The sequence below is a fragment of the Opisthocomus hoazin genome, chromosome 7, assembly GCF_030867145.1.
Source record: "Opisthocomus hoazin isolate bOpiHoa1 chromosome 7, bOpiHoa1.hap1, whole genome shotgun sequence".
In the NCBI taxonomy this organism is placed as follows: domain Eukaryota; kingdom Metazoa; phylum Chordata; class Aves; order Opisthocomiformes; family Opisthocomidae; genus Opisthocomus; species Opisthocomus hoazin.
This window is the reverse complement of record NC_134420.1, coordinates 49,458,198-49,482,234: the sequence shown is the minus strand read 5'-3', so window position 1 is coordinate 49,482,234 and position 24,037 is coordinate 49,458,198. Positions and strand designations below refer to the sequence as shown.

Sequence of the window (24,037 nt, the reverse complement as noted above, 5' to 3'; positions counted from 1 at the left end):
CACACTAAGCTGCATCCACAGGACTGTAACCAGTAGGTCAATGGAAATAATAATTTCCTTTCACTGGTGACCTGTTAGACTGTATTGGGAATGCTGTGTGCAGTGGTGGGTCCCCAGGTACAAGACAGATGTAGATAAACTGGAATGAGCTCAGTGAAGGGCCATCAAAATGGTCCAGGGGGCTAGAGTACCTGCCTAGTCAGGAGATGCTGAGAGAATGAAGCTTGTTCTGCCAGGAGTTGATGTAGCTTTGGGGGGATCTAATGGAAGCTTTCCCATATCTACAAGGAGATCATCAGAGCTCTTCACTAAGCTGTATAGTGGAAGAATGAGACAGCGGTCAAAAGTTGGAGTGGGAGATTCCAACTACATGTGAGGAGAAAAACTTTCACCATGAGGACAAGCAGCAGTGGAACAGGTTGCCCAGGGAGGCTGGCAACCTCTGTCCTTGGAGGTTTTCCCCACCTGAGCAACCTGGTTTGAATTCAGCACTGATCCTGCTTTCAGCAGGAGGTTGAACCAGAGACTCCCTTCCAAGCTGAGTCATTCTCTGATACTGAGTCACAGAATGTCCTTCAAACCACTTGGATGCCTGCGTGTTTGAACAGTACTTTTACACTTAAAAGTATGATACGATGATCTGTGGGTGTTTTAGGATATTAATTCCTAGATGCACAAGCTTTCTAAGCTCTTGACAGTTGAGAAAACGCAGTTGTTAGGTGTCTGCTGTAACTCTCTTGTCAAGGACAGTTCATGGTTTGTGGCGTAAGAAAGCTGTGGTTTTCCATGTGTTCAGTTTATTTGAAGTGTAACGTTTTAAATAGTGCAAAGGGTCACTTCTCTTCTGTAAAAGAATACTGAATTGAATCACTGTGCCAGTGTCTGTGGTGGTGTAGTTAATTCAAACTTCAAGTATTTGTCTATAATGAGCAATCTTGTGTTTGTTCAGAGGATGGAGAAGCTAGAGAAAGAGATGAAATCAGACATGACAGGCGCAAAGAGAGACAGCATGACAGAAATCTCTCCAGGGCAGCCCCTGACAAAAGGTGAGTCACAAAAGCAAGCTGCTTTATTCCTGCACTGGCACAGGCTTCCCTACTAGAGAAACTCTTACACTGGGCTTCCTTTTGCTTGATGCAAGTGCCTGAATTTTACCTTGTGGAGATACTTGCTGGTATGAAGCACGGTTCATTCGTTGTATGAAATGGTATTGCTGTGTTAGTGTAGTGCAGTATGCTCTTCTAAATTTAGAAGTGAATGGAGGAGGGGGAGGGTTGTTGGTTTCGGGTGGGTTTTCTTCTTTAGCAGAACAGTATATTCAGATTCAGTTAACATGTTGACAGCAGAGATTGAAACCTGGATCTTATAACTTCAGTGAGATCAGAGTATCGTTAGTGGCTTTGTTTCTTGAAGCTGTTTGTTTGAAGTAAGCTTAGATTTATGAGTGTAGGCTGAATGATCTTGTTTGCCCAAGCCAGTGAGATTTCTGAGCACAAATGCTTTCTGGAGGCTTAAAATCTGTAATATCTTAAAATTGGATTGCTTGGCCTTTCCAGAATACCATTACACTGTTCTTGCAAAAAAATAAATACGACATTTTAGACCAAGTCAGCTTGATGTAAATTGCAGATAGTGAAAAGCAAATTTAAATGTCATGTCCAGCTGAATGTAACTTCCTCAAATGTTTCCTTTACCAGGAGACAAATTTTAAATGTTACCTAGCAAGGAAGGGCAAGTCAAAATCTGGCTCCTGAGGCAAATTGTCAGCAACTAATACAGGATCAGGTTGCAGTTGAGCATGTTGACAAATATGGTTTACTGACCTAATAAAACTTGAAATTTTTAATTCAGGTCAAAGCTGCAGAGAAATGAGAACAGAGATATCAGTGAAGTCATTGCCCTCGGGGTACCCAACCCCAGGCCATCCAATGAAATCCAGTATGACCAGAGGCTGTTCAACCAGAGCAAGGTAAAAATACCTTTTCACAGCTGTGTAGCTTTCTGTGAGAACATGCTCGTCCTTCCTTCGTAGGTATGGGTAGAATACTCAAGGGACACGGTTCTCAGGGTTGGTGTGGATATGCTCTGAAAGAACTCTCTGCATAACTGGTTAGGAAGCTATGGATCTCCTTTATCCATAGCTGATGCAACAAAAATGGAGTATTTTGAATGTGTAACTGGATTAAAGTGGGTTTACTGTGGTTTTTCTTGCTATTTTGCCTTCAAGCTGCAGTGACCTAATTTTGTTCTTTTGTACAAATATACTGAGTGAATAATAAAGGAACTCTGCTCTGAGAGAGAAGCAAGTAAATAATTTCTATTCACATTATTGCTTATGTTAAAAATTCTTCTGAAGATATAAATAGTTAACAGCAACAGTTCTTTTCCCTGAGCTTTATGCTATTCAGAGATGGAAAAGTAGATTAGGCTTCAGAAAGTCCCTGAATAGACCTGCATTTTGTCAGTCATTCTTTTTCACATCTCCAGTGAAAGACTTGCAGGAAAGCTGATGAATCAAAAGTGAACAAGCAGGCACTTCTACTTTGACAGCTTACATAAGCCTCTGTGATTTGGATCAGTCAGCTTACATCGTGTTTTTCCAGAAATTAAGTAATACACATTTCTGTATGGTTGTACTTGGCTATTATAGACAGCTGTATTTGCAGGGCAGACCGAAATGATCCATTCTTCTGAAATATGAATGGCCTGCAGTCCTTCCTGTTGCTTTTCAGAAGAGTAGAAGTGGCCCTGACTGAGGCTTGTAATGATTGTGTTATGTTCTCTGGACTTAATCCCAGACCCAAAGCCACTTACGTCCTAATGAAGTGCTTGAACTCATTTGAAATCAGTAGTAAATCACACAATACCATCTTCAGGTATCTGCGTGACACCATTAGTGTGTCTTGATGTTAAAATAGGTCAGCTGAAGTTTTGCAGACTCATCTGTGTTACACTGCTGCTGTTCTTTCTTTGTCACAGGGTATGGACAGTGGCTTTGCTGGAGGAGAGGATGAAATTTATAATGTTTATGACCAGCCGTGGAGAAGTGGCAAGGATATGGCCCAAAACATCTACAGGCCAAGTAAAAATGTGGATAAGGACATGTATGGTGATGACCTAGAGGCTCGAATAAAGACCAATAGGTAAGAAAATCATGTTAAGAAATACAAAGAACAAAGCTTAGAACTCTGAAGTTACAATCGACTGCCTATCACCTCTCCTCCTGCAGGTTTGTTCCTGATAAAGAGTTTTCTAACTCGGATCGTAACACCAGAGGGAGGGGCAGAGATGGACCAGTTCAATTTGAGGAGGATCCATTTGGTTTGGACAAGTTTCTGGAAGAAGCTAAGCAACACGGTGGTTCTAAACGGCCGTCGGATAGCAGCCGCCCCAAAGAACATGAGCACGACAGCAAGAAGAGGAGGAAGGACTGAATGCCTCTGCCCCTTGAGAGGTAGAGAAATGGACTGGAAGCTCGGACTTCATGCAAAAGGCATTTTTAGTTTCAGAGGCATTGTAACGCAGCAGTTCCCAACTCGTGTCGTGTGGATATATACACACAGTAATTCTTCCACATAGGACAGCTACCCCTGGAGAGTGGAGGAACGGAGACCGCTTTGAAACATTTCACAAGGGAATTATTCTTTAGTACGTGCTCTGACTTTGCTGATCCCCTGTTGCTCAGCATCTCAGGGTAAGAATGTAGCCCCTTCCTACAGCTTTAGTTTTTGTAGGTAGCTAAAGCTTTTAATTCATCTGGTAAGAGCTTTCCTGCTGTATATAATTACTGTCTTACGCTGTAATGGATGTTAGGGAGTTTATGATTCAGTGTTTCTTTAGTGTGGCTACACAGTTTATTTGAACAAGGAGGGGAAACAGCTGGATTCTGTTTTAAAACACATACTCATTCATAGTTCCTCAGTAATCTTTATTTTAGTTTCTTTACATTTAGTGAAATAAAACGTCCTTCCACCGCTCAGTCACTTTGATTCTTTCTTTGACTGTCTTCTGTGGGGCTGCTGTCTGAGAGTGAGCTGAAAACAATGGAAATTATTCAAATTAGTCAGGCAAGAAGGCTTGATATTGTTAATTTCTGATCTTCTAAAACATTCATATGGGAAGTGGAAGATGTGTTTATAACCAGTTCAGTTTTATGAGCCATAACCACAAATGCTGAGTTCCCGACAGGCACAGCAATTACTAGTTGTATCAGCAAAAGGCATCTTAAAAGCTTGTGCTTTCAAGTGGAACTAATAGGAGGTAACTGTCTAAACCTAGCCTAGAAGAAAGTGGGAGAAGTACTTATGTATTTTGCTTCTAGAGAAGCTTGCATTTTTGAAGAAACGAAGAAAGCTAACTACTGTCTGCCTTCTGCTTTTTATTTCACTGTAAAGAAGCCTCTTCGCTCTGGCATCTCTTGTGAGCGTACAGCCCTTGAAGCCTAGGCAGTTAAGTGAATGCAACTATCTTAGAGCTTCAGGAATAAAAAGCAACAAAATAATTTCCAAGAAGTTGACACTAAATACTCATCTATGCTGTTCCTAGTCCTTGTTTTGATAATTGCATATAGATAACATCCTAGTTACTTTCAGCCCAGTTTGAGGGATGAGCCTATTGCCCGGCTTGTCACAGTTGAAGACCGAAGTCGGCAAACGGCTCCTTAGTTTCTGCTTCCATTTTTGCACTACAGTGGTAACTCAGAGGTCAGTTCTTAGGAGTAGGTACTGAAGTAACCACCGACCACTGAAGACTTCTGCAGTAGTATAAACCACATCAAGCAACATACTTTTATCACAATCAGCATACTGCATCCCTGAAGTCTCTTTGCAATTCACTTTACTGTTACAATCTCCTAGCTTTGAAAGTCTCAAACCAAGAAACTAGTTGTCAGAAGGATACTGAAGAATTCTTACTCATTATTCAAAGACTGTGTTTATTACACCAGTCTGCTTGTTGCCCCTGGTTTCACTCTGGACTGCTAGGTCTGAGTAGCTAAGCCAGCTGAAGCACATGTAAGCCTACAAGAAGATGCCCTTAGTAATTTGCCCCTATTTAGTGAACATACTAGATGCAGGTTTCTAATGATATTGACATGAGACCTGTTAATTTATTAATGGCTTTGGGCAGCCATTGACTCATTGTCCTTTTATCCTTCTCTGTCAACACCGCTGCATACTAAAATGGCCATCCCACTGCTTTCCAAACATTATTTGTTCTATTTATTGGCTGCAGTGAAGCTAGATGATGCAGTTGTCTGGCTCTGACCAGTCAGTGACCCCTTTGTATCAGTACTAGACCAAAAGTTTTTAAATGATGGTGTACGCAGTCTCTTGATACCACAAACTAATGCACTGAGATTGCCGAAGTGTCATTTCTTTTCCTTTACTAACCTTTAAAATGTTAAGAGACAGCAAGTAAAAAAAAAAAAGCTACACTAAAGCTAATCTGAAGTTATCTTAAATGCATGAAAACAGGCTGCTGATTTTTCCTCTATGACATGATATACATTCTTTGTCCCCCTGCGACACAGCATCCAAACTAGATGTGAGAATCCACCTGCAGAAACCTGTGTTACAAATAATAACCAGTTCCATAGCAGTTCCTGCAGTTTTACTGCATTTATATTCCTTTAGCTTAGTACAGCAGGAGGGTTTGATCTGTGGTATGTGATCTCTGTGGTATCTATGTGATCTCAGACCCTAACAAGTCAAGTTTAGAGGGGGAATAAACAAAAGCGTTAATGATTTAAAAAACATTAAAAGCACACTAAGTGGCAAAATGCTTAATCACATTTGGAACAAGTAGGGCAGTATTTTGATGTTACTGTGTCCAACCAAAGGCAGAATGAAAGAGTTGAACTTACGTTACTTCACTAAAGGAACTGGCACATTACCTTGGCACCTTCAAGTATGTGGGAGTCCTTCTGAAGTACGTTCTGAACACCTTCTGGAGTCGAGAATTTAATCCAGCAATAACGTCTGTGAAAGCCTGTATTTTTGTCCTAGTTACCAGTTAAAAAAAAAAATCCAATTACTGTACAAAATATTCACCTAGCTTGTCAAAAACTTTCAACAGATATTCAATTTAACAATTCAGAAATTATCAGAGAAATCAGCACACCTGCTGTTTCAGAAGGCTTTTTTACACTTCAAGACGTTCACAGTGACCACAGGCAGGGGCCTGGCAGAGGCTGTTCTGCATCCCTTCTCTCAATTTGAGTCCAGCAATTGTAAAAAAAATTAAGATTTTAAGTTACAGTTGAAGACTGGAATAATACATAGCCAGCTGTTTGAAACTGCAGTAGTTATCTACTATTAAGCCAGTCACAACAGAACTGACATTTAAATGGCTGCCTGATTTGAAAATAAGCCTGCCTCAATACTTGAGAAGCAGCTGCTTAAGACACTACAAAAGCAGGCTGCAGTTCAAGATGACAAGCACTAACTGCACTGAAAAGAAAGAAAAAGTTACCTTTAAGAATAATTTGCCAGTCACAGAAGACAGTTGTCAAAGAAGAGGAGACAATGCAGAAAAGCCACGTCTACCAAAGTGCCTTTTATCCCAACTCTGATTCCTGTCAGAGTTCACAACAGTTCTGCCACAGAACTGACCGATCATCAGGCGTGACTGGGGACACATCCAAACACCGGTGAAGTTTTCACCCACAAGGTACTGTAGTCACACTGACCGGTTTCAGTGTCTCATTGATGCCTTAATTAGGGTGTCTTACGCTGCTGGCAGTTTTTCATACCTCTGGCAGTTTTAAGCATTAATGAACACTCCTAAAGCAATCAGTGAATCACAACACACAGGTGTGCATCAGTTTGGTTTTAATCAGTGATGGAGGCGGGTTTATGGTAAGCTGCCAGCCTTCCCCATGACTCACCGCGTTCTGTCCTGGGCCTGAGGAACAGAGCATGACACCCAGACACCGAAGCTTCAGTGTTCAGAAATAACCAGACTGTTTCAAACTATCTTTCTCCATTTCCAAACTATTCCTCAATGACAGCGAATCCATCAGCTTGCTAACTGAAGTTCACTATACACTGTGCTTAATGTAACAGACCATTACTTCACATGGAGAAACACAAACAGGTGGGAGAACCTCTGCTCTCTCCTTCAGTGATGGCCTGCCACTTGCCTGTAACAGTGGGAGAGGAACACTTTTTTTGACTTTTCATCTCTTAAGAAACTGCACTAGACACCATTATCCCTGACCTACGTGCTCAGAAGATAAATAGCCTAACGGCAGAGGCAGGACCAGCAGACAGCCTGGGAGCAGCCCGAAGAGCCTGTGGTTTCTGTCAGCCCCGTGCTCAGGGTGGGGTATGAGCCCACAGCAGGAAGGGACTGTAGGTCTATACCCACACCTTCAGATTTTTTAAGCCAGTAAGATGAGGCACATAAACACTTTGTGAGAAGAGAGATCACCTGATGATAGAGAAGCTCAAAGCGCTTGTAGGTTAATCACTGCGAAATGGCAGCATCGACAGGATCCGAGAGATGTACTTTCTCAAGCTCCCTCAGACCCCAACCACCAAGCTCCAGCAAGGCCTACAGCGTGCCGACGAGTGGCGGCACCGGCTGGGAGAAGGAATTAAGGGCGGAGAGCACCGAAAACCCGTTAAGAGTACGAGAAGAGGCATCCAGAAAGCAGCTCCGAGGGCGCGGGGCGGGGCCCCGGCACAGCAGCAGGGCCCACCCCACCGGGGCCCGGCAAGTCCCAGCCCGGCCCGGCCCGAGACAGCACCCACAGCGGCCCAGAGGATGCGCGGGTACTCACGAACGGCAGCTGGCACCTCTGCACCGACCCGAACTGGGAGAAGTACTCCTTCAGCTCCTCTGCGGAGGAAACGCACGCCTGGTTACGCGGGCCTCGTCCCCCCGCGCAGCGCCCAGGCCCGGCCCCCGCGGCCTGTGCCGGCCCCCGCGGCGCGGCCGCCTCCTCCCACCCCAGCACCGGCGGGGGATGAGCGGGACGGGGCAGACTCACTGCTCGACACCGTCCAGGGAACCTCGGCCACGAACAAGTCGAAGAGCCGCCCGGAGCGCCGCCCCGCCGCCCGCACCGCGCCGGACGCCGCCATCTTGGAGCTGCGGCGGGAAAGGGGCGGCTGGCCACGCCCCGGCAGTGCGCGGCACCGCCCGCCGCGGCCTGGCCAAAATGGCGGCGGCCCTGACCCGGGAGGGTGGGGAGGATGCCTTCCGTCGGCTCTTTCGCTTTTACCGCCAGCGCGACGCGTCGGACTTGCGGGGTGTGGTGGACTTCTCCGCGCCGGGGGGTCAGGTAACGCCCCACGGAGCGGTGCCGCTGCCGCCGTCCCTGACGCTGACCCGTCGGTGGCCGCGGGCGCTGCCCTGCCGCGCTGTGATGGCTGCGGGCTCGTTGCGTGGCCGGGGGCGAGCAGCCGCGGAGGAGCGTGCGGTTGTGCGGGCCCGGGGCCCCCTCAGGTGGGGGCCGAAGGCAGGCGGCCCGCGGGGGGACGGGCCCTGCCCGAGGGCAGGCGGTGCCGGCCCGGCCGCCGACTCGCGGGTTCACCGCTTCTGCTTGTGTTTATTTATTCCCATAACGTTTAGTGAGCTCTGCGCTGCCGGGAGGGATCTCCAGAGCCTGTGACAGGGCCACGCGTTACTTAAGGGAAGCAAGGTCTGGTGCTGGAGGTGAGGCGGTTTCCTGGGCCTGCTGGTCCTGGCCTTGGCGCTGACTTGGCTGGGCGGGCTGAGGGGGAGCCGGGAGCTGCTTCCCCCTGCTGCGCAGTGCGTGCCCAGGGCTCTTGCTGTCTGCCCCTTGGTACAGCGTCTTCTCCTTTCTCACTGCCGTTTGGCCATCAGGGCAGGTCTGACTGCTGCAGTGGACGAGGAGCACGCAGACAGGAGCACAGAATCACAGAATGTTCGGGGTTGGAAGGGACCTCTGTGGGTCATCTAGTCCAACCCTCCTGCCGAAGCAGGGTCACCTACAGCAGGCTGCACAGGACCTTGTCCAGGTGGGTCTTGAATATCTTCAGAGAAGGAGACTCCACCACCTCCCTGGGCAGCCTGTTCCAGTGCTCCGTCACCCTCAGAGGGAAGAAGTTCTTCCTCATGTTCAGACGGAACTTCCTGTGCCTCAGTTTGTGCCCATTGCCCCTTGTCCTGTCGCTGGGCACCACTGAAAAGAGTTTGGCCCCATCCTCCTGACACTTACCCTTCAGATATTTATAAGCATTTATAAGGTCCCCTCGCAGCCTTCTCTTCTTCAGGCTGAACAAGCCCAGCTCCCTCAGCCTCTCCTCATAGGAGAGATGTTCCAGTCCCCTCACCATCCTTGTAGCCCTCTGCTGGACTCTCTCCAGTAGCTCCTCATCTTTCTTGAACTGGGGAGCCCAGAACTGGACAGAGTACTCTAGATGAGGCCTCACCAGGGCAGTGTAGAGGGGAAGGAGAACCTCCCTCGACCTGCTGGCCACACTCCTCTTGATGCATCCCAGGATCCCATTGGCCGCCTTGGCAGCCAGGGCACACTGCTGGCTCATGGTCAACCTGTCGTCCACCAGGACAGCCAGGTCCCTGTCCACAGAGCTGCTCTCCAGCAGGTCCACCCCAAGCCTGTACTGATGCATGGGGTTGTTCCTCCCCAGGTGCAGGACCCTGCATTTGCCCTTGTTGAACCTCATCAGGTTCCTCTCTGCCCAGCTTTCCAGCCTATCCAGGTCATGCTGAATGGCAGCACAGCCTGCTGGTGTATCCACCACACCTCCCAGTTTGGTGTCTACATCTGAAAGTAGTAGCCATCATGGTTAGTAGTTACCATGTCTTGAGTGATGCAGAAGTGATTCTTTAAAGTAATTTTGTGCTTTGCCACCTCACAGAAGGATAACAGATATTTGCTGAAGGATTGTTAAACAGGGATTTTCTACATATGAGCCTATATGAAAAAAGGGAGTAGGGAATATAGTTAAAATGAAACTTTGCCTAGTTTTTCATAGTTCAAATGCTTAGCCTTTTCTTTTTAGTGTTCTATTAGAATATATATCTTTCTGTCTTTTCAGACTAGAATTTTGATATTGTTGATGGGACACAAAACCTGACCCATATGAAAGTGTTCAGGATGTTTGTATTAAATAAGGGAGCTGTCAACATTTCAGCTTTTCTTGAGTTTGCAGCAGTCCTTTATCAAAGAAAGGATTCTAGCGTTACAGCCCTTCTGAGAAATTCAAAAGTACTTGAAAGCATCGAAAGCATCCATCCCTTCTTTTCATTCATTTTTTTGTGCCTGTTACCTTCTAAGATCGGTTGATAGCTTACTAGTGAAAGCATCTTTTATTCCTCTTTCCCCCAGGTTAAAAGCGTCTGGCTTTTCTCTTTAAGAAGAGCTTCAGGCCAGGCAGATTGGCTCAGATACTGTTGTTCCTTTTCTCTCAGAAAACTGCTTCAAGTGATTGAGCTCTTCAGTGAAGTGTGACGTACCCCAGCTGCCCTGCTGCCAGGCTTATTTAACTGATTCGGCACATGTAATGCTTCAGCATAGAAACGGCTCCTGTTCTCCAGAAGCCCTGGCAGCAGCCGGTGTGTAAGCAGTTGGAGAAGGGAGAGGTGGCAGAGTCTTAGTCAAAGGAAGAGCCTTCCTGGGGATGTTCTGCAGCCAGGGCGCTGCACTAAGCTCTTCAAGGCTGGCCATCACAAAGCTGCTTTTGGCAGAGAACTGAAAAATTGGTAGAACTGAGCGTGTTGCCAGAAGCTGCTGCCCACCACTAGTGTAGAGCTTTCTTACAAATTCTATGTACGTAATTTGGACCTGGTGCTCAGAAAACATTAGCTAGAGCTGTCAGCCTGCAGACAGACCAATTTACACATTCACCACTCCAGAGTCTGCTTGCAAAGGCCTTAAATTCATATACACTTTAAATTGTCATTAACAAAATCTTGCCTGTCTCTGGCTGCTTATTCCCACGATGCTTGGCCAGCACTTTCCTTATACTTACTGTACTTTTGCACAGCCCTGTGAAGAGCTGGACTGGGGAACTAAGCCAGATCAAAACCAGCCTGCCTCTATCCTGCCCTCTCTAGGACGGTTCCCACTCTTAAGGGAAGAAGGGAGTGGGAACACACAGTGGATGAGTTTGGGTTTTTTTCAGCAAGTGTTGGCTTATGTGGTCTTAAATACATCTGTTACTGCAACCCAAGAGAATAAGTCAACAAAATACATCTTGCTGAGCCTTGAGCTGTTGACCCTGCTGTGGGAAACAGAAGTGGGGATGTGGTATTTGGAATTTACAGGGTTTGTGCAGTCCTTCACATCTGACAACTCTGGCCGCTTCATCACTGTACTGCTTCTTCTGTAAATTATAGATGGGAATAGTCATCTGCTCTATGGTTCATGAGTAACCTGTATTTAGAACATTCTTTGAAGGTGTAAAGTGTTATGGGTACTAAATATTGCTCTCTGGTGGAGACTATAAAACATTCTGGTAATTATCAATGATGAGGCTGTGCTGTGGAAATGGACAAATAGTGCCATTTCTCATTGGTATAAATTGTTTGGGGTTTTTTTTTTTTTTATGAATGGAGGACATTTCTCCTGATCCTTCAGTATTGTAAAACCTGTAGGTACCTTTTGATTCTTGTCTTGAGTACACACCAGCTCTGTTAGCAGCATGCCCTGTTCTGGTCACAGTTGCTTAGACAATAGTTCTGTGGTACGGTTGGTGTTTTCACAAGACTTACCTTGGAATATGGTAGCACTCTTTCTTATGGGTGCTATTTTTGGATGAGTTTTGTGTTCCCCCCCCCCTTTTTTTTTTTATCCTGATCTGCTTTCTTTTGCCAGGTGTTCAAATCGCAGCTCAGTATTTCTTCAGTCAGCGATCAAGATGCCTACAGAGCAGGATTACGGCCAGTTAGCCAGTGGAAAGCCTATGGCCTCAATGGGTATCCGGGTAGGTACTTCTGATTTCAAGAAAAATTAAACACAACCTTGTTGCTTTGGATATAGGCATCTTCCCTCTTATCCTTCTTGCCCTGCCTGAAAAAGCTATTTTTGTTTGCTTAAGTGTAATTTAATGTTATTTTAAGTGCAGAAGGACAAATAAGTCAGCTAAAGGGTGGGACGCAGTAATATACATGAAGGGGAGAACAGAAGGGCCAGTTGTTTCACAGTCTCTGATCAACCAGACCATCCCCTCATGAGAATGGATTCTTGTTGCCTTTGATAGAAATTTTATATTTGTTGTCCTGGTTTCAACTGGAATAGAGTTAATTTTCCTCTCAGTAGCTGCTGTGTTTTGGATTTAGTATGACAATAATGTTGATAACATTGTTGGACTTTGTCCAGTTTCTCACATTCAGCTAATGAGCAGGTGTGCAGGAGCTGGGAGGGAGCACAGCCAGACAGATAGCCAAGCTGGCCAATGGAAATATTCTGTACTGTAGACATCATGCTCACTTCATGAATGGGCTTGGCCGGGGGCAGGAATCTGCTCTCTTCTGTGAGTTCGAGTCTTCTCGTCTGGGAGTTTGAACTTTTTTGGGGGAATTTTGCGATTTCCAGGTTCCATGATAGCTGCTCGGGGACTGGCTGCAAATTCGGTGTTGGGTGGTGAGAAACAGTGTATCGTATATAGTTTGTTTTGTATATTTGTATATAGTTAGTTTTGCGTATTCAGTATTATCATTACTGTTATCATTATTAGTAGTAGTATTAACACCAGCCTGTAGGGAAGAAGAGAGATTGTCTTTGTATTGCTGGAGTTGGCCGGCGACTTCATTCACCATTGGTGCCTCTTCTGCTTTTATATGTGACTGAAATACAGTCATTTTGGGGCTGAAGTGTGGCATCTACTTGCTGGTGTAGAACACTGAGTACAGTAAGTGAATAAGAACCTCTTGTCCTATTCAAGCTACAGCGTAATTTCGTTAGGCAGGTTATTTCAAAACTGAAATGGATCTTAGGTTTGCAGGTCACCTGGTAGAATCACAGAAAGATGTTAGGTTGGAAGGGACCTTCAGAGGTCTAGTCCAGCTCCCTGCTTAAAGCAGGGTCAAGTTGAAAGTTAGATTAGGTCACTCGGAGCTTTGTATGGGTGAGATTTGGAAATCTCCAAGGACAGAGATTACACACCCTCTCTGGGCACCTGTTCCGATGTTTGACTGCTCTTCTGATTTTTTTTCATCTTCTAATCAAAATATGGCTTCCTGTAGTTTGTGACTGTTGCCTCTCATAACCTTGCTATGCACCTCTGAGAAGGTGGTTCCACCTTCTCTATAAAGCCACTTTAGGTAGCCCTTACTAATACAGGCCAATGTGTAATTGGCCTGTATTGCTGTAAGGGTGCAGTGCTGACTTGTGCTCAGTTTGTCCTCCAAGACCCCCTGCTCCTTTGGTTTAGAGCTGCTCCCTTGTCCTCAGGCCATACTGTTCCATGGGATTATTCTGCCCCAGGTGCAAGATTATCGCTGTGGAACTTCTTGAGGTTCTTGTTTGCCCATTCCTTTGGTTTGTCAAGGTCCCTTTCAGTGGCAGCAGTAGCCTCCAGCATATCCACTGCTGCCCCAATTTAGTGTTATCTGTGTGATGAGGATGAATATCCCATTGTCCAGGTTGTTGACATAGATGTAGTTACTAGTCTTGGCCCCAGCATCAACCTGAGGAACACAGCTCATAGCAACCACTGGTGAGACTTTGAACCATCAAATCACTATTCTTTAAGCGTAGTGGCCCAGCCAGCTTTTGTTTTCACCTTTTTAGTTTACCCATAAAATCCATGAGCCCCCAGTCTAGCTTCAGTGATGCTGCAGCAGACTGACTGGAAAACTTTGCTAAAGCCAAGGTAAACAGCATCACTTGCTCTCCCCTTGTCTGGGCGTCTCACTGTAGCAGGCAGTAAGGCTGGTTAGACACAATTTGTCTTCAGTAAATCCATGCTGGCTGTTCCCAACCACCTTGTGTCTGGAAATGGCTGTCATGAAAGTTTGCTCCATAATCTAACCAGAGGTTTTGGTAAGGCTGATGAGTTTGTAGTTCCTCCTTGTTTCAAAGATTTTTTTTTATTTCGTTTTTTTCTTATGTTTCTTTTGGTTCATGGGGACTGCAGTCAGTGTCTGTGTGGGTTGCTATGAAGCCAGCGTACCATTGCTGAAACTGAGGCAGGCACCTTAGCCATCTGCCATGGCTAATGCTCAGGGAATTGAATAACTTCAGGAGAAAGGCTTCCACTTCTTCTCGCCTCTATAATTTTTTTGTTCCCCTTACCTGTCATATTATAGCTGCTTTTGCTTGGTCTCACTTGTCATTTTATGTCTGTCTAAACATCTTTTCTGGCAATTACATGGGGGGGGGGCAATCACAAGTGTTCTACTTAACTGCATTTTTCTTCTGCTTTGACAAAGAAAACCTTTCACTAGAATGAAATGCAAACACATAACAAATTCTCAGTCCTGTTTAGAACCAAGTCATGTGTGGACAAGAGTAATGCTTTATCGTTTCCCAGCTACATTTATCTGGACATCCTAAAAGCTCTGTAAGATATTTAACCAACTGCCCCAACAGTCCTCTAAAATAAGTAAGAATTTCTTTAGTTTGTCTTTGGGCAAATGGAAGGGAAGTCATTTGGTTTTGTCCCTACAATGAGCCATGAAATATAAGACTAAGGAGGCTGGTTGAATTTGTGTTGCGGTGTCCTGAGTTCTGTGAGATGTGGGTGATGCTGTCTTTGGGTCTTGGTAACTGACACAAATCGGTTTTTTGAAGGTCTGTTCTTGTTGCTAGACATCTGCGTGTCTTATCCTTCCTTTGACTGAGGCTGGAGACCACTTTCACTAGGTGTAAATTAATTCCTAGTGTGCCACAAATTTTTCTGCAGTAAGAGAATTGTGTCTGCTTCCTCAAGACAGATTCCTTTAGTACACAGATTGCCAAAGAATTTGTCTTTTGCCCATTCCACTCAGACCAACTCTTTCAAGGCCAGGAGGTTCAGTTGTGTTGCCTTCAAAGCTTGTTTGTGGTGTTTTTTAATCAGCTCAGAAAGATTGCTACAGAAATACATTTCTTAATTTTTTCCATCCCATGTGTAAGTCACTGATTTCTAGCACTATTGGCCCTTCCAGGAACTATTAGTCTTGAATGTTAGTGTGGAATTCTGTAGCAAAATTCTGCAAGTGTTAGAAATTCAGGATTTTCTGCCTTTCTTGACATCAGAAGCATAGCAGTAATCCACTTTTCCATTGTTCTCGCTTTTGTAAATGTAGAGTAATCTGGTTTCTTAGGAGTAAGCAATGAAAAATTTGGAGAGACATGAGCATGTTCGAAGCTTCTGATACAAGAGTCTCAAAATTTGGATTCTTGTTCTCAGGTCTGTGTGTAACTAGCCCTCCAGGCTTCAATTTCTTCATTAATACCTGGAGATAATACACACGTAATAGAGTGTAATTTCATTAATATAGGAAAATGCTTTGAGAACCCCACATCAAAAGCTGTAGATGGGAAGGGCAATATTATTACTCTGTTCCATGCAGAGGCCAACAGAACGTAAATTTAATGCTTCTGGCAAATAAACTTCTTGTGACCAGACCTATCAGAAGGCTGCCATAGTCTGAAGGTGCAGGAAATGGAGTGAAATGAATGACAGTATATTATTAACACACCGAAGGCTTTTTCTAACCAGTCAATTTAATCTTGCGAGGTCTGTGAGATATGCTGGCAGGAAGCTTTTTCTGGGCTTTTATTACCACTTTCATAAGGCCACAAGGCAGGTTTGTATCCTACTGAGACTCCGAGCCTTGCTTCTTTCTTTTTGATCTATTTTTGTTTCTGTTTAACTTGATGTGACCGTGAAGTGCAAAAAGACGCAGTAGGGCAAAACCCTGAAACCTTTTCTTTCGTTCCTCCTATACCCTTATCTCTCTTTGTATGTGAATTTTGTGTTGATGTATCTTACTGAATTGACAGTCTTTGAGAGAGCGCCTTGATTCTCAGAGTAGGTACAATACAGATCAGTAGCATCTCTCCATCAGACACTCGTTCATCAATACCATCAACCCTGGCCTGGAAGGAAACACCCCTGGGGTGCTGGGGGGAAAATTCCAGTGAAAAAAATCCTGTTAGCACTCCTGGTGATGGCAGATCTTATGTCAAGGATTCTTACCTGTCAAGATACAGACCAAATCAATCTGTTGTATCTCTGCTAACCCTCTTACTTGGACTGCTGCTTGAACTCTGCCTGAGGTGCCTGGCTAAATGAATGTGCAAACTAGCTACATGTTTATTTTGTTTTGTTAATTAACAATGACTGCAAAGTATTTGCAGTCAGCAGCAAGCAGTTTGGGATATAATTTGACTTTGATCCCTTTTGATGACTGTTACTATACCAAAATACAAAGATGGACCAGGGTTACCTGGAAATAAGTGTGAAGCAAAGGAGAAGGCAGTTTACGTTACTAGAGACTTGCTCAGCCCGTGGACTGCTCTCTGCAGTTCATGACACTGAAGTAGCAATAAGAAGACGTAAGTTCAGAGGCAGCAACAAGATTAGTTAGAAATCTAGAAAAACTAGGACAAAATTACTTCAGCTTCACAGGGTTCAAGAGAAAAATCTTGCTGAATCACTTCAAAATCAAATTTACTCCGAAGCAATTGGCTTTCCAAGTTCTTACTCCTTTATCTACCTGTAATCAATATGCCTTACACAGATATGTTCTTTATTGTCATTTTTCACTTGGACCAGCGTTGGCTGCCCTCTCTGCCTTCTACCTTATGGCCACCATTCGTTTGTACGGAAAAAACAATAGGTTTTAACTTAACTATTCAGACCTGTTAATAGATTTCATCAGCTTATGTGCCAAGTCAGTGGTTATATGTCTAAGGTGTTTTTTCAATACCTCTGATGCCTGTCCTTTGTTTTAGTTTCAGAAAAAAACAGGGAAATGCCTAATCATACTTTCTCCCCATCCCTTCCCTTTTTCTCTGTGGTTAGGGTTTATTTTCATACCAAACCCTTTCCTTCCGGGCTGCCAGCGTCACTGGGTGAAACAGTGTCTCAAGCTGTACACCCAGAAACCCAATGTCTGCAACCTGGACCTGCACATGTCTCCTGAGAAGACCGTTGACCTGTGGGGACAGAGCAAGGAGCAGCTGAGGTAAATCCACAGTAACCTTTGGTGGTCAAAACTAATGGAGCCAGAAGGTCTTGGCTGGGAGAAGGTCTAAGAAAAATTAACAGGGAAGGGAAGCTGAAAAAAAATTGTGTACATGCTGGCAGTATACAGATGGTGTCAGATGTGCCAAGTTAAAGATGGATTTTTCATGGCTTGATGTGCATCCGTGTTAATTCTCTGCTTTCACACTCACAATGGGATTTTCTAGTAGCAAATTATTCCAAAGCCATCAGTCAAATGTAAAATACTGACCCTGGCTGGTATCATGGTGCTTGGAAGCTTGCTAAGCTCAGCCACAAGTGGAACCACAAGGTCCCTCTAGACCTCAGTTTTCGTGAGGCAAAAGGGATCCTTTCCAAACACACCCCTCACGCTAGCTTTTCGTCCCAATTAGCTGTCGGACCTGGTATACTGTAATTGAAAGGCTGTTATCTGCACTTTTTTAAACTTCAGCTAGCTTCTGTGGTTTTATTTTCTGAAATATTTCTTTGGTTTGGGTTGTTTCGGTTTTTTTCCATTTGAGATGGTGATCAAATATACTATTTTAATGGCAATCCTGTCTACTCTGAAGGATTCCCACAGGTTTGGAGTTCAATGGCTGATGCAGCTGCCTGCCTTCTACCTGATTTGGAAGTTAATGGAGAATTTGTCCAAGTTTTGAAGTGGAGTAGAAACTTTCAAATTCCAAGTTTTAAAGACCATTTTTAATTAGAATCACTTGTAAAAATACATACGAGATAGAGGCTGTTTACAGTACACAATCTTTTAGTTATTTGGGTATTTGTCATTATCTTATTGGTTTCAGTGCTCACTTTTCATGACGATTGTTTCATGTGATGGAGTGACCAGAGTTCCCTACAGCTCTAATCTTCCACCTCAGTCTTTTAGTAAAACTGACATGCTGAGTTTTTTCTTCAAAAATAGCCTTAACATCTACAAGATACGGAATGGCAAAAGCAAGATTTCACTTAGGAGAGAAGTTATGCCCCCAGTTGTGGTTTCTAGGCTCAGTTAGGATTAGTAACAGAAATTCAGATGCCTTTTTGGTGTTCCATCAAGGATGAAAAATTGTTCTTTGAAATTATTGTGCATTGTGCCCTACAGCTGAAAAAAAGTGGGCTACTGTTGCAGCTTGACAAGCTTTTCCCAGCAGCACCTGCGCACACAGAGAATGATCAGAACAGAGGTTAATCTGCCGCTGAATCCAGTTCAGTTGAAAACAGCGTTTGGAAAAGTGAAGGCTGGCAGAAACACTGGCAGTTTTATTAAGCACTTGCCTGAGTCTTCAAGTGAACAAACTGCTGTATTTGTGCTTTTATCTAGGGGACAGGGGATCAAACTAGCCAACTTGTGTAGCATCTGGAGTGAGAGCCTTTCAGGGAGGGGAGAAACAGAGTGCTTAACTAAGAACAGGTCTGCTTCCAAGACTGGATGCAACTTTAATGCTTTTTAAAGCCATCAGGAAGATGCATAAATGTGCTTGGGTCATGGCTTATCTGATCTTGTGAGGATGCAGGAATCACAAGGTAGGGAGAGTCCATACAGTTCCAAAAATGTATGCTGTGCTCTCCCCACAAAGGGGAGTTTGGGTATTTTCTTTAGTGCTGGGAATAATTAAAAGCGTAAAAGGGGATAGAGCATCCCTACAAGGGAGATATATATGTATATCTCCTTGCGTATAAGGAAAAGGCTGGGGGGATTTTATAGATGCAATCATTTTACCAGTGAATAAAGAAAAAAGGGAGCTTCAGACCATAACCCCCCTGCTGTTCAGTCTTGTTCTCTTTCTAATGTAGTTATACCAGAATTTCTCTGTGCTTTCTTGTGGGAGCACCTGCTGCTACAGCTCTAGGAACTCATCGTTACAGATACATAACACTGAGACTTCCCTGTCCTTAGCATTCACATGTGGTATCAGATGCAAAATACGAAGTTCTTGGAATAAGGACCTGCTGAGCATATTAGGGTTCCTGCTGTTGTGCAAACGCTCTAGCACTGTAGCGAAAGGAGGAGGGCACTTTCAAAAGGCACATGCTAAAAGTGTTTCATTATGAACATTGTTTGTCGACTGAAAGATGTAGAGGAACGAGGTGTGGGCTCTCCCTTTTCTATGTGCTGTGTAACCTGCTTGTAGACCCCATAGATTGTTCCGAGCCGCATGCATTTGACAGTTACTGTGGTGCTTCACTGTGGTAATTGCAGTTGCAATACGACAAAGATAGAAACTGGAAAGATGACTTTATTTCAATAATCAGTGAGCTATGAAAAATTACTAAAGATAAAGAAACAGACCTTTTACTACTGTTCTGGTTTAGCTTAGGAGCTATCAGTACGGTATAGGTGAAGGGCAGAAACAAGCCCTGTATCCAGATAGAAATGCATATTAAATGCAGATGCTTGGCTGAGGTTTGACCATGGCAGCACAAGTGTGAATCGTGTTTTATAAAAGAGCATGTCTTACTGAACTAATGAGGCTATAAATGAGAGGCAACCATCTGGTGCTAGTGTTTATCATGTTCCAAGTACATTTCCTTTTTCTTTCTTTCTTTACCCTAACACATGACTTGGCTTGAGAAAAGAAGCTGAAATTGCTGGAGTAAGTGGACTGGAAGATAGATGTGTACCTTTGTTTTTGTATTTGTCACTAGCATGTTTCTATCTGATTCACTGTAGTAATACTCTGTAACTTTTCAAGGACTTTTCTGTAGGCCATAGTAAAAGCCCATCCCTGAGGTCTCTTCCTGCCTTCGCCACCTTCAAGTAAGAATTGCAAACTGGTGTGTGGCTTCAGGCTGCCGAGTCCCTCTGCATTAAGGCTGTCACTTGAGAAGAACAGGTTTTTGTCCTGCGTAGCGGTCTGGATAGGAGACACCTGCAATCTGGACTTGCTGACATTACAAGAAGTGTATGGTCATAGCCACAGCAGTCTTGCTTCTTACTGAACATTGAGTCAGTCCATCCTAAGGACTTCTTGTAAAAGTACAAACTAATAGAACTAATGGTCCTTTGCAGTATTATGCAGCTTTGTACACTTCACTGTCAGGTGAAGCATTTTTCTTTCTTGCCATTTTCTATTAAGTGCGTAGAATATTTTTTCCTTGAGTTTACAGCTTTAAGATCTTCACGGATTCTATTCTCTCACTTTCAGGTGCTCAAATAGTACATGTTTAATTGACTTCTAAATCTGCACCAGTTCATTGTGTTGTCTCCATCTGATAACCCGTTATGGACCATGTTGAAAATACAAGCTTTCAAACTGACAGCAGTTGGCAGTAGGCCCTATAGCTTATATGAACTGATTTTTCAAGGTCTTTGGAGGAAAAAAATAATGGCACTGAAAATAAAAGTTTAGCATTGATGGTTTTAATAAGCTGTCATATTCATGAGTGAATCTTTCTACTCTATGCTGCACTACCAGAAGACTTCTCAGAAATTAACACATATCCTATTTCTTTCCATTTTGTCTTTGCAGAAGGAAAGGTTCCAGTAAATGGGAGCCCAGAAGCTTATTGGAGAAGCTGCGCTGGGTGACCCTTGGTTACCATTATAATTGGGATACTAAGGTAGTGAAATTAATCTCTTATCTATTTTTCTTATCTGTAAGCACTGAGAATGGCAAACAGAGGAGAGTATCATGGAATAAAATGCTTATGATGCCATAAGACAGTTGAGGAAACGCTGTAACAAACCATGCTTGTAAGAACATTTTAATCTGTATTAATTTACTGTGAAGGATTTATCAGGAAAAGTCCCTTGCTGCGGCCTTTCCTTTGAAAGGTAACATGGTAGCATATACACAGCTCTAGACTTGTGACTATTTCGGGGTGAGTGAGCATTTTTACCATACCAAAAGGGATGGTCACAAAAGCATTGTTAACTACTTAAGGTGAGAATGACCTTCAGTGGTTGCAGACAGCTATTTGCGAGCAACTCGTCTTTGGAAGGGTGAGCTAGAGGAGGAAGAGACTGCTGTGGATGTGACTTTGAACTTAAGAGTCGCACCAACTAACAGCTATTTTAGGGCTCCTGACCAAAATAAACTTCTTCATAAGACTGAGTCAGATGGAGGCTGAGAAAGGATGGCAGAGTGAATATGCAGTCTTATCAATATATTGCAGATACTTAACCAAATCTGCTTGCAGCCTTGTATTTACCAGGTCAGCCTATTATTGGGTCGCCTGAATAAAAACTTGGTTATTCCCTTCCAGTCCTCTCAGAATCACTCATGGGAGAGAGAAAAAGTAAGTTTGCAATTGATTCCTGTTTTGCCTTATCCTTCAAAGAAGGAACAAAGATGCTTGTTTCACAGCTCTGTTAATGAGATACAGAACCATCTTTCCATTGGCAGCTTTAGGTAGTGACCAAGCAGATCATCAAGATGTTGGTACTAATCTTACTGATGTTGTTTGCCATCCAGATTTAATGATTAACTCCATGATTAATTGAATCTCTGGTAGTCTCGGCATAGGCCCAGAATTAAATGATGACAAGAGGTAAAGTTGCTGTGGTTCTGCCTATGTTGTAGTCATTTTCCAGGCAAATATTATGTCCTTCTCCATAACTATCAGCCAGACTTCTGAATTGTCATTCAATGTTTGTTTCCAATTGTATTTGCTGCTGTGATGTTCTAGGTGTGGTTTGTGTTTTGTTTTTTTTCCCCGCTCTCCTTCCTCCAGAAGTACTCAGCAAATCACCACACTCCTTTCCCCTCAGACCTTGCATTCCTGTCAGAACAAGTGGCTGCAGCCTGTGGGTTCCGGGGTTTCCAAGCACAAGCAGGGATATTGAACTATTATCATTTTGACTCTTCACTGGGAATTCATGTGGATGAGTCTGAACTAGACCATTCTCGACCCCTTTTATCATTCAGGTGAGTGAAGGAAAGCACTTGAGTGTTGTGGAAGGATTGGTGGCTTTTTTTCTACAGCTGCATATGGCTACAGGAAATCAGTATGATGTAGTTTGCTAAGTGGGTATATAATCTTCACTCTCTGAAGATTTGAATAGTAGGATGCTGCAATTCAAGGGCATAGGTTTTTGTTTGAAGACTGCTTGAATATCATGGATGTGGAGCGTGGAGTGGAAGAGCTCTTTGCACAGAGCACAGTTCCGCTCTAAAGCAGCGGAGTGGCAATTGGGTAATAGTGGGCAAGGATGAAAACCTTAGCAGAGCTTCAGACCCAGCAGGGCAACTGCTCACACTATGCCTACCTTGAACCAGGCCTCTTAGTCTGTTTCATATGTTCTTATTGCAAAGTTGTTACTAGGAGTCCATCCGGTTTTTTGTTTGTTTTATAAAGAGATCTAGTTGCTAATATTTTCTTACTGTATATTATGTATATTATACAATTGTTCTCTGCCTGAATTTGTTTTCTCTTTTCTCTCCATCCTCCTACCATCTCTAGTTTTGGGCAATCCTCGATATTTTTGCTTGGGGGCCTGAAGCGGGAGGAGGCCCCAACAGCAATGTTCATGCACAGTGGAGATATCATGGTGATGTCTGGCTTCAGCCGTCTGCTGTACCATGCTGTCCCCCGGGTTCTCCCCAACCCTGAAGGGACAGCTTTGCCTTTGTGCCTGGACCAGGGACTTCCTTCGGACCTTCCTGTTGGCTCAGTCGTTGAGCACAGCTCTGACGAGGACTGGCACGTCTGTGCCAAGTACTTGCAGTCTTCCCGCATTAATATGACTATTCGGCAGGTGTTGGCTGAGGGTCAGAAATTTCCAGAGGATTCTGGGACAAACGGAAAGGGCCAAGCACTCTCTGAAGACAGTCACCATCAGGAGAACAGCAGAGCCAAGAGACATAAACCAAATACAGACAGCTGAGACCAGGAGATCCTGCTGACGTGGACTGGACAGGCAACCTCCATATGGAATTGGGAACTAATGTAATCATACTAGAAGTCACTTGTATTGGGATTAATAAACTTCTGCAGAATAAGTGTAGTTCTTGCCATAAGAAATAGTTTGAGGGAGAAAAAGAATTTAAAAGGAAAAGAAGGATCAGGTCAGGACTGGGACACGGGAGATGAACTCTTTTGTTGTTTTGTTGCAGATGTTTACTGTACTCAGTTCCCTTTAAAATACTTATATGTCAGAGAATGTTAAGCTTGGTTCAGTAATGCTCCTAAAGTGTTTTGAAATCATTTGGCAGAAAGCACTAGCAAAAGATACGTAATTGCTATGTGTTAAAGGATCCTGTTGGACTTGTGGAACTCCAGCTGAAGTGCAGTACTAAGTATGAATGGGAATGGGCTGCTATGGGTGCAAGACCTACCTGCAGTGTTTCCTGGAGAATGACCTCTACAGCAAAAATCGGTTCAGTGATCAGAAACTAGCAGCTCCCTCAAGCAACATCTGCTGTAAGCTTGCTGTAGTTCAGTGCTCTCCTTTTGCCTGTTTGCACCCCCTCAGCTGCAGCAAAAACTGTTCTTATGAGTAGAACTGGACTTTTTTTTGCATACCTCAGATTTTAGAGAGAAACAATTGTGGGCAATGTCTACTTAGAATATCTGGTAGCTCCCAGCTGGGTCTCCTTCCAACAGTAAATATGTGACTGAGCCCTATATCCCCATTCTTTCAAAACTGCCCCCCTCTTAAGTGCCTGCAGATTATGGTTCTCTAGTCCCAAACCAGCATCTTTGAGGAACAGAATGACTTGCAAGTGAAGCAATCAAATTGTAAATTAAATACTTAAAAAATTAATCGGTAACTATCTCTGTCACCCAAAGATAAATACATTGAAACAAAGAAAAGCACTAGCTTTTGTGCCAGTTCTTTTCAAGACTTAGACCTTCCTATCTGCTTTTTAATGCAATTTTAATTGTTGGAGTGGAATGCGCTGTCCCTGGGGTATTTTGTTGCACTTTCCCAATGAATAAACTTACTCAATTTTTAAATTAAA

The 24,037-nt window shown here is 43.8% G+C and overlaps 3 protein-coding genes across 7 annotated transcripts in view; 2 read left to right on the top strand and 1 right to left on the bottom strand.

The window, feature by feature from the left end:
• The window catches only part of SNW1 (SNW domain containing 1), a 17,880-nt gene extending 13,901 nt beyond the window's left edge, over positions 1–3,979 (top strand). Inside the window, exons 11-14 of the mRNA XM_075425746.1 lie at positions 950–1,046; positions 1,852–1,969; positions 2,980–3,143; positions 3,230–3,979. Of these exons, the coding sequence (XP_075281861.1) occupies positions 950–1,046; positions 1,852–1,969; positions 2,980–3,143; positions 3,230–3,434 (584 nt within the window). The 3' untranslated portion in view covers positions 3,435–3,979. The remainder of the gene's footprint in view (positions 1–949; positions 1,047–1,851; positions 1,970–2,979; positions 3,144–3,229) is intronic.
• Positions 3,908–8,130, bottom strand: SLIRP (SRA stem-loop interacting RNA binding protein). The gene is made up of 4 exons (XM_075425752.1): positions 7,994–8,130; positions 7,784–7,842; positions 5,894–6,001; positions 3,908–4,034 (listed from the first exon to the last, which is right to left on the bottom strand). Exons 1-4 carry the CDS (start codon positions 8,085–8,087, stop codon positions 3,981–3,983), a joined length of 315 nt encoding a protein of 104 aa, XP_075281867.1. The 5' UTR covers positions 8,088–8,130; the 3' UTR covers positions 3,908–3,980.
• Positions 8,114–24,037, top strand: ALKBH1 (alkB homolog 1, histone H2A dioxygenase). Of its 5 annotated transcripts, none has more exons than XM_075425748.1 (8): positions 8,582–8,661; positions 8,833–8,987; positions 11,810–11,918; positions 16,950–17,112; positions 20,603–20,693; positions 21,273–21,371; positions 21,807–22,000; positions 22,536–24,037. In XM_075425748.1, exons 2-8 carry the CDS (start codon positions 8,892–8,894, stop codon positions 22,957–22,959), a joined length of 1,176 nt encoding a protein of 391 aa, XP_075281863.1. In that variant the 5' UTR covers positions 8,582–8,661; positions 8,833–8,891; the 3' UTR covers positions 22,960–24,037. The 5 variants fall into 5 exon arrangements, with proteins under 5 accessions (XP_075281865.1, XP_075281862.1, XP_075281866.1 ...); XM_075425749.1 differs by having other exon boundaries at positions 8,584–8,661; positions 8,838–8,987; XM_075425750.1 differs by lacking the exons at positions 8,582–8,661; positions 8,833–8,987 and adding an exon at positions 8,114–8,287 and having other exon boundaries at positions 21,339–21,371.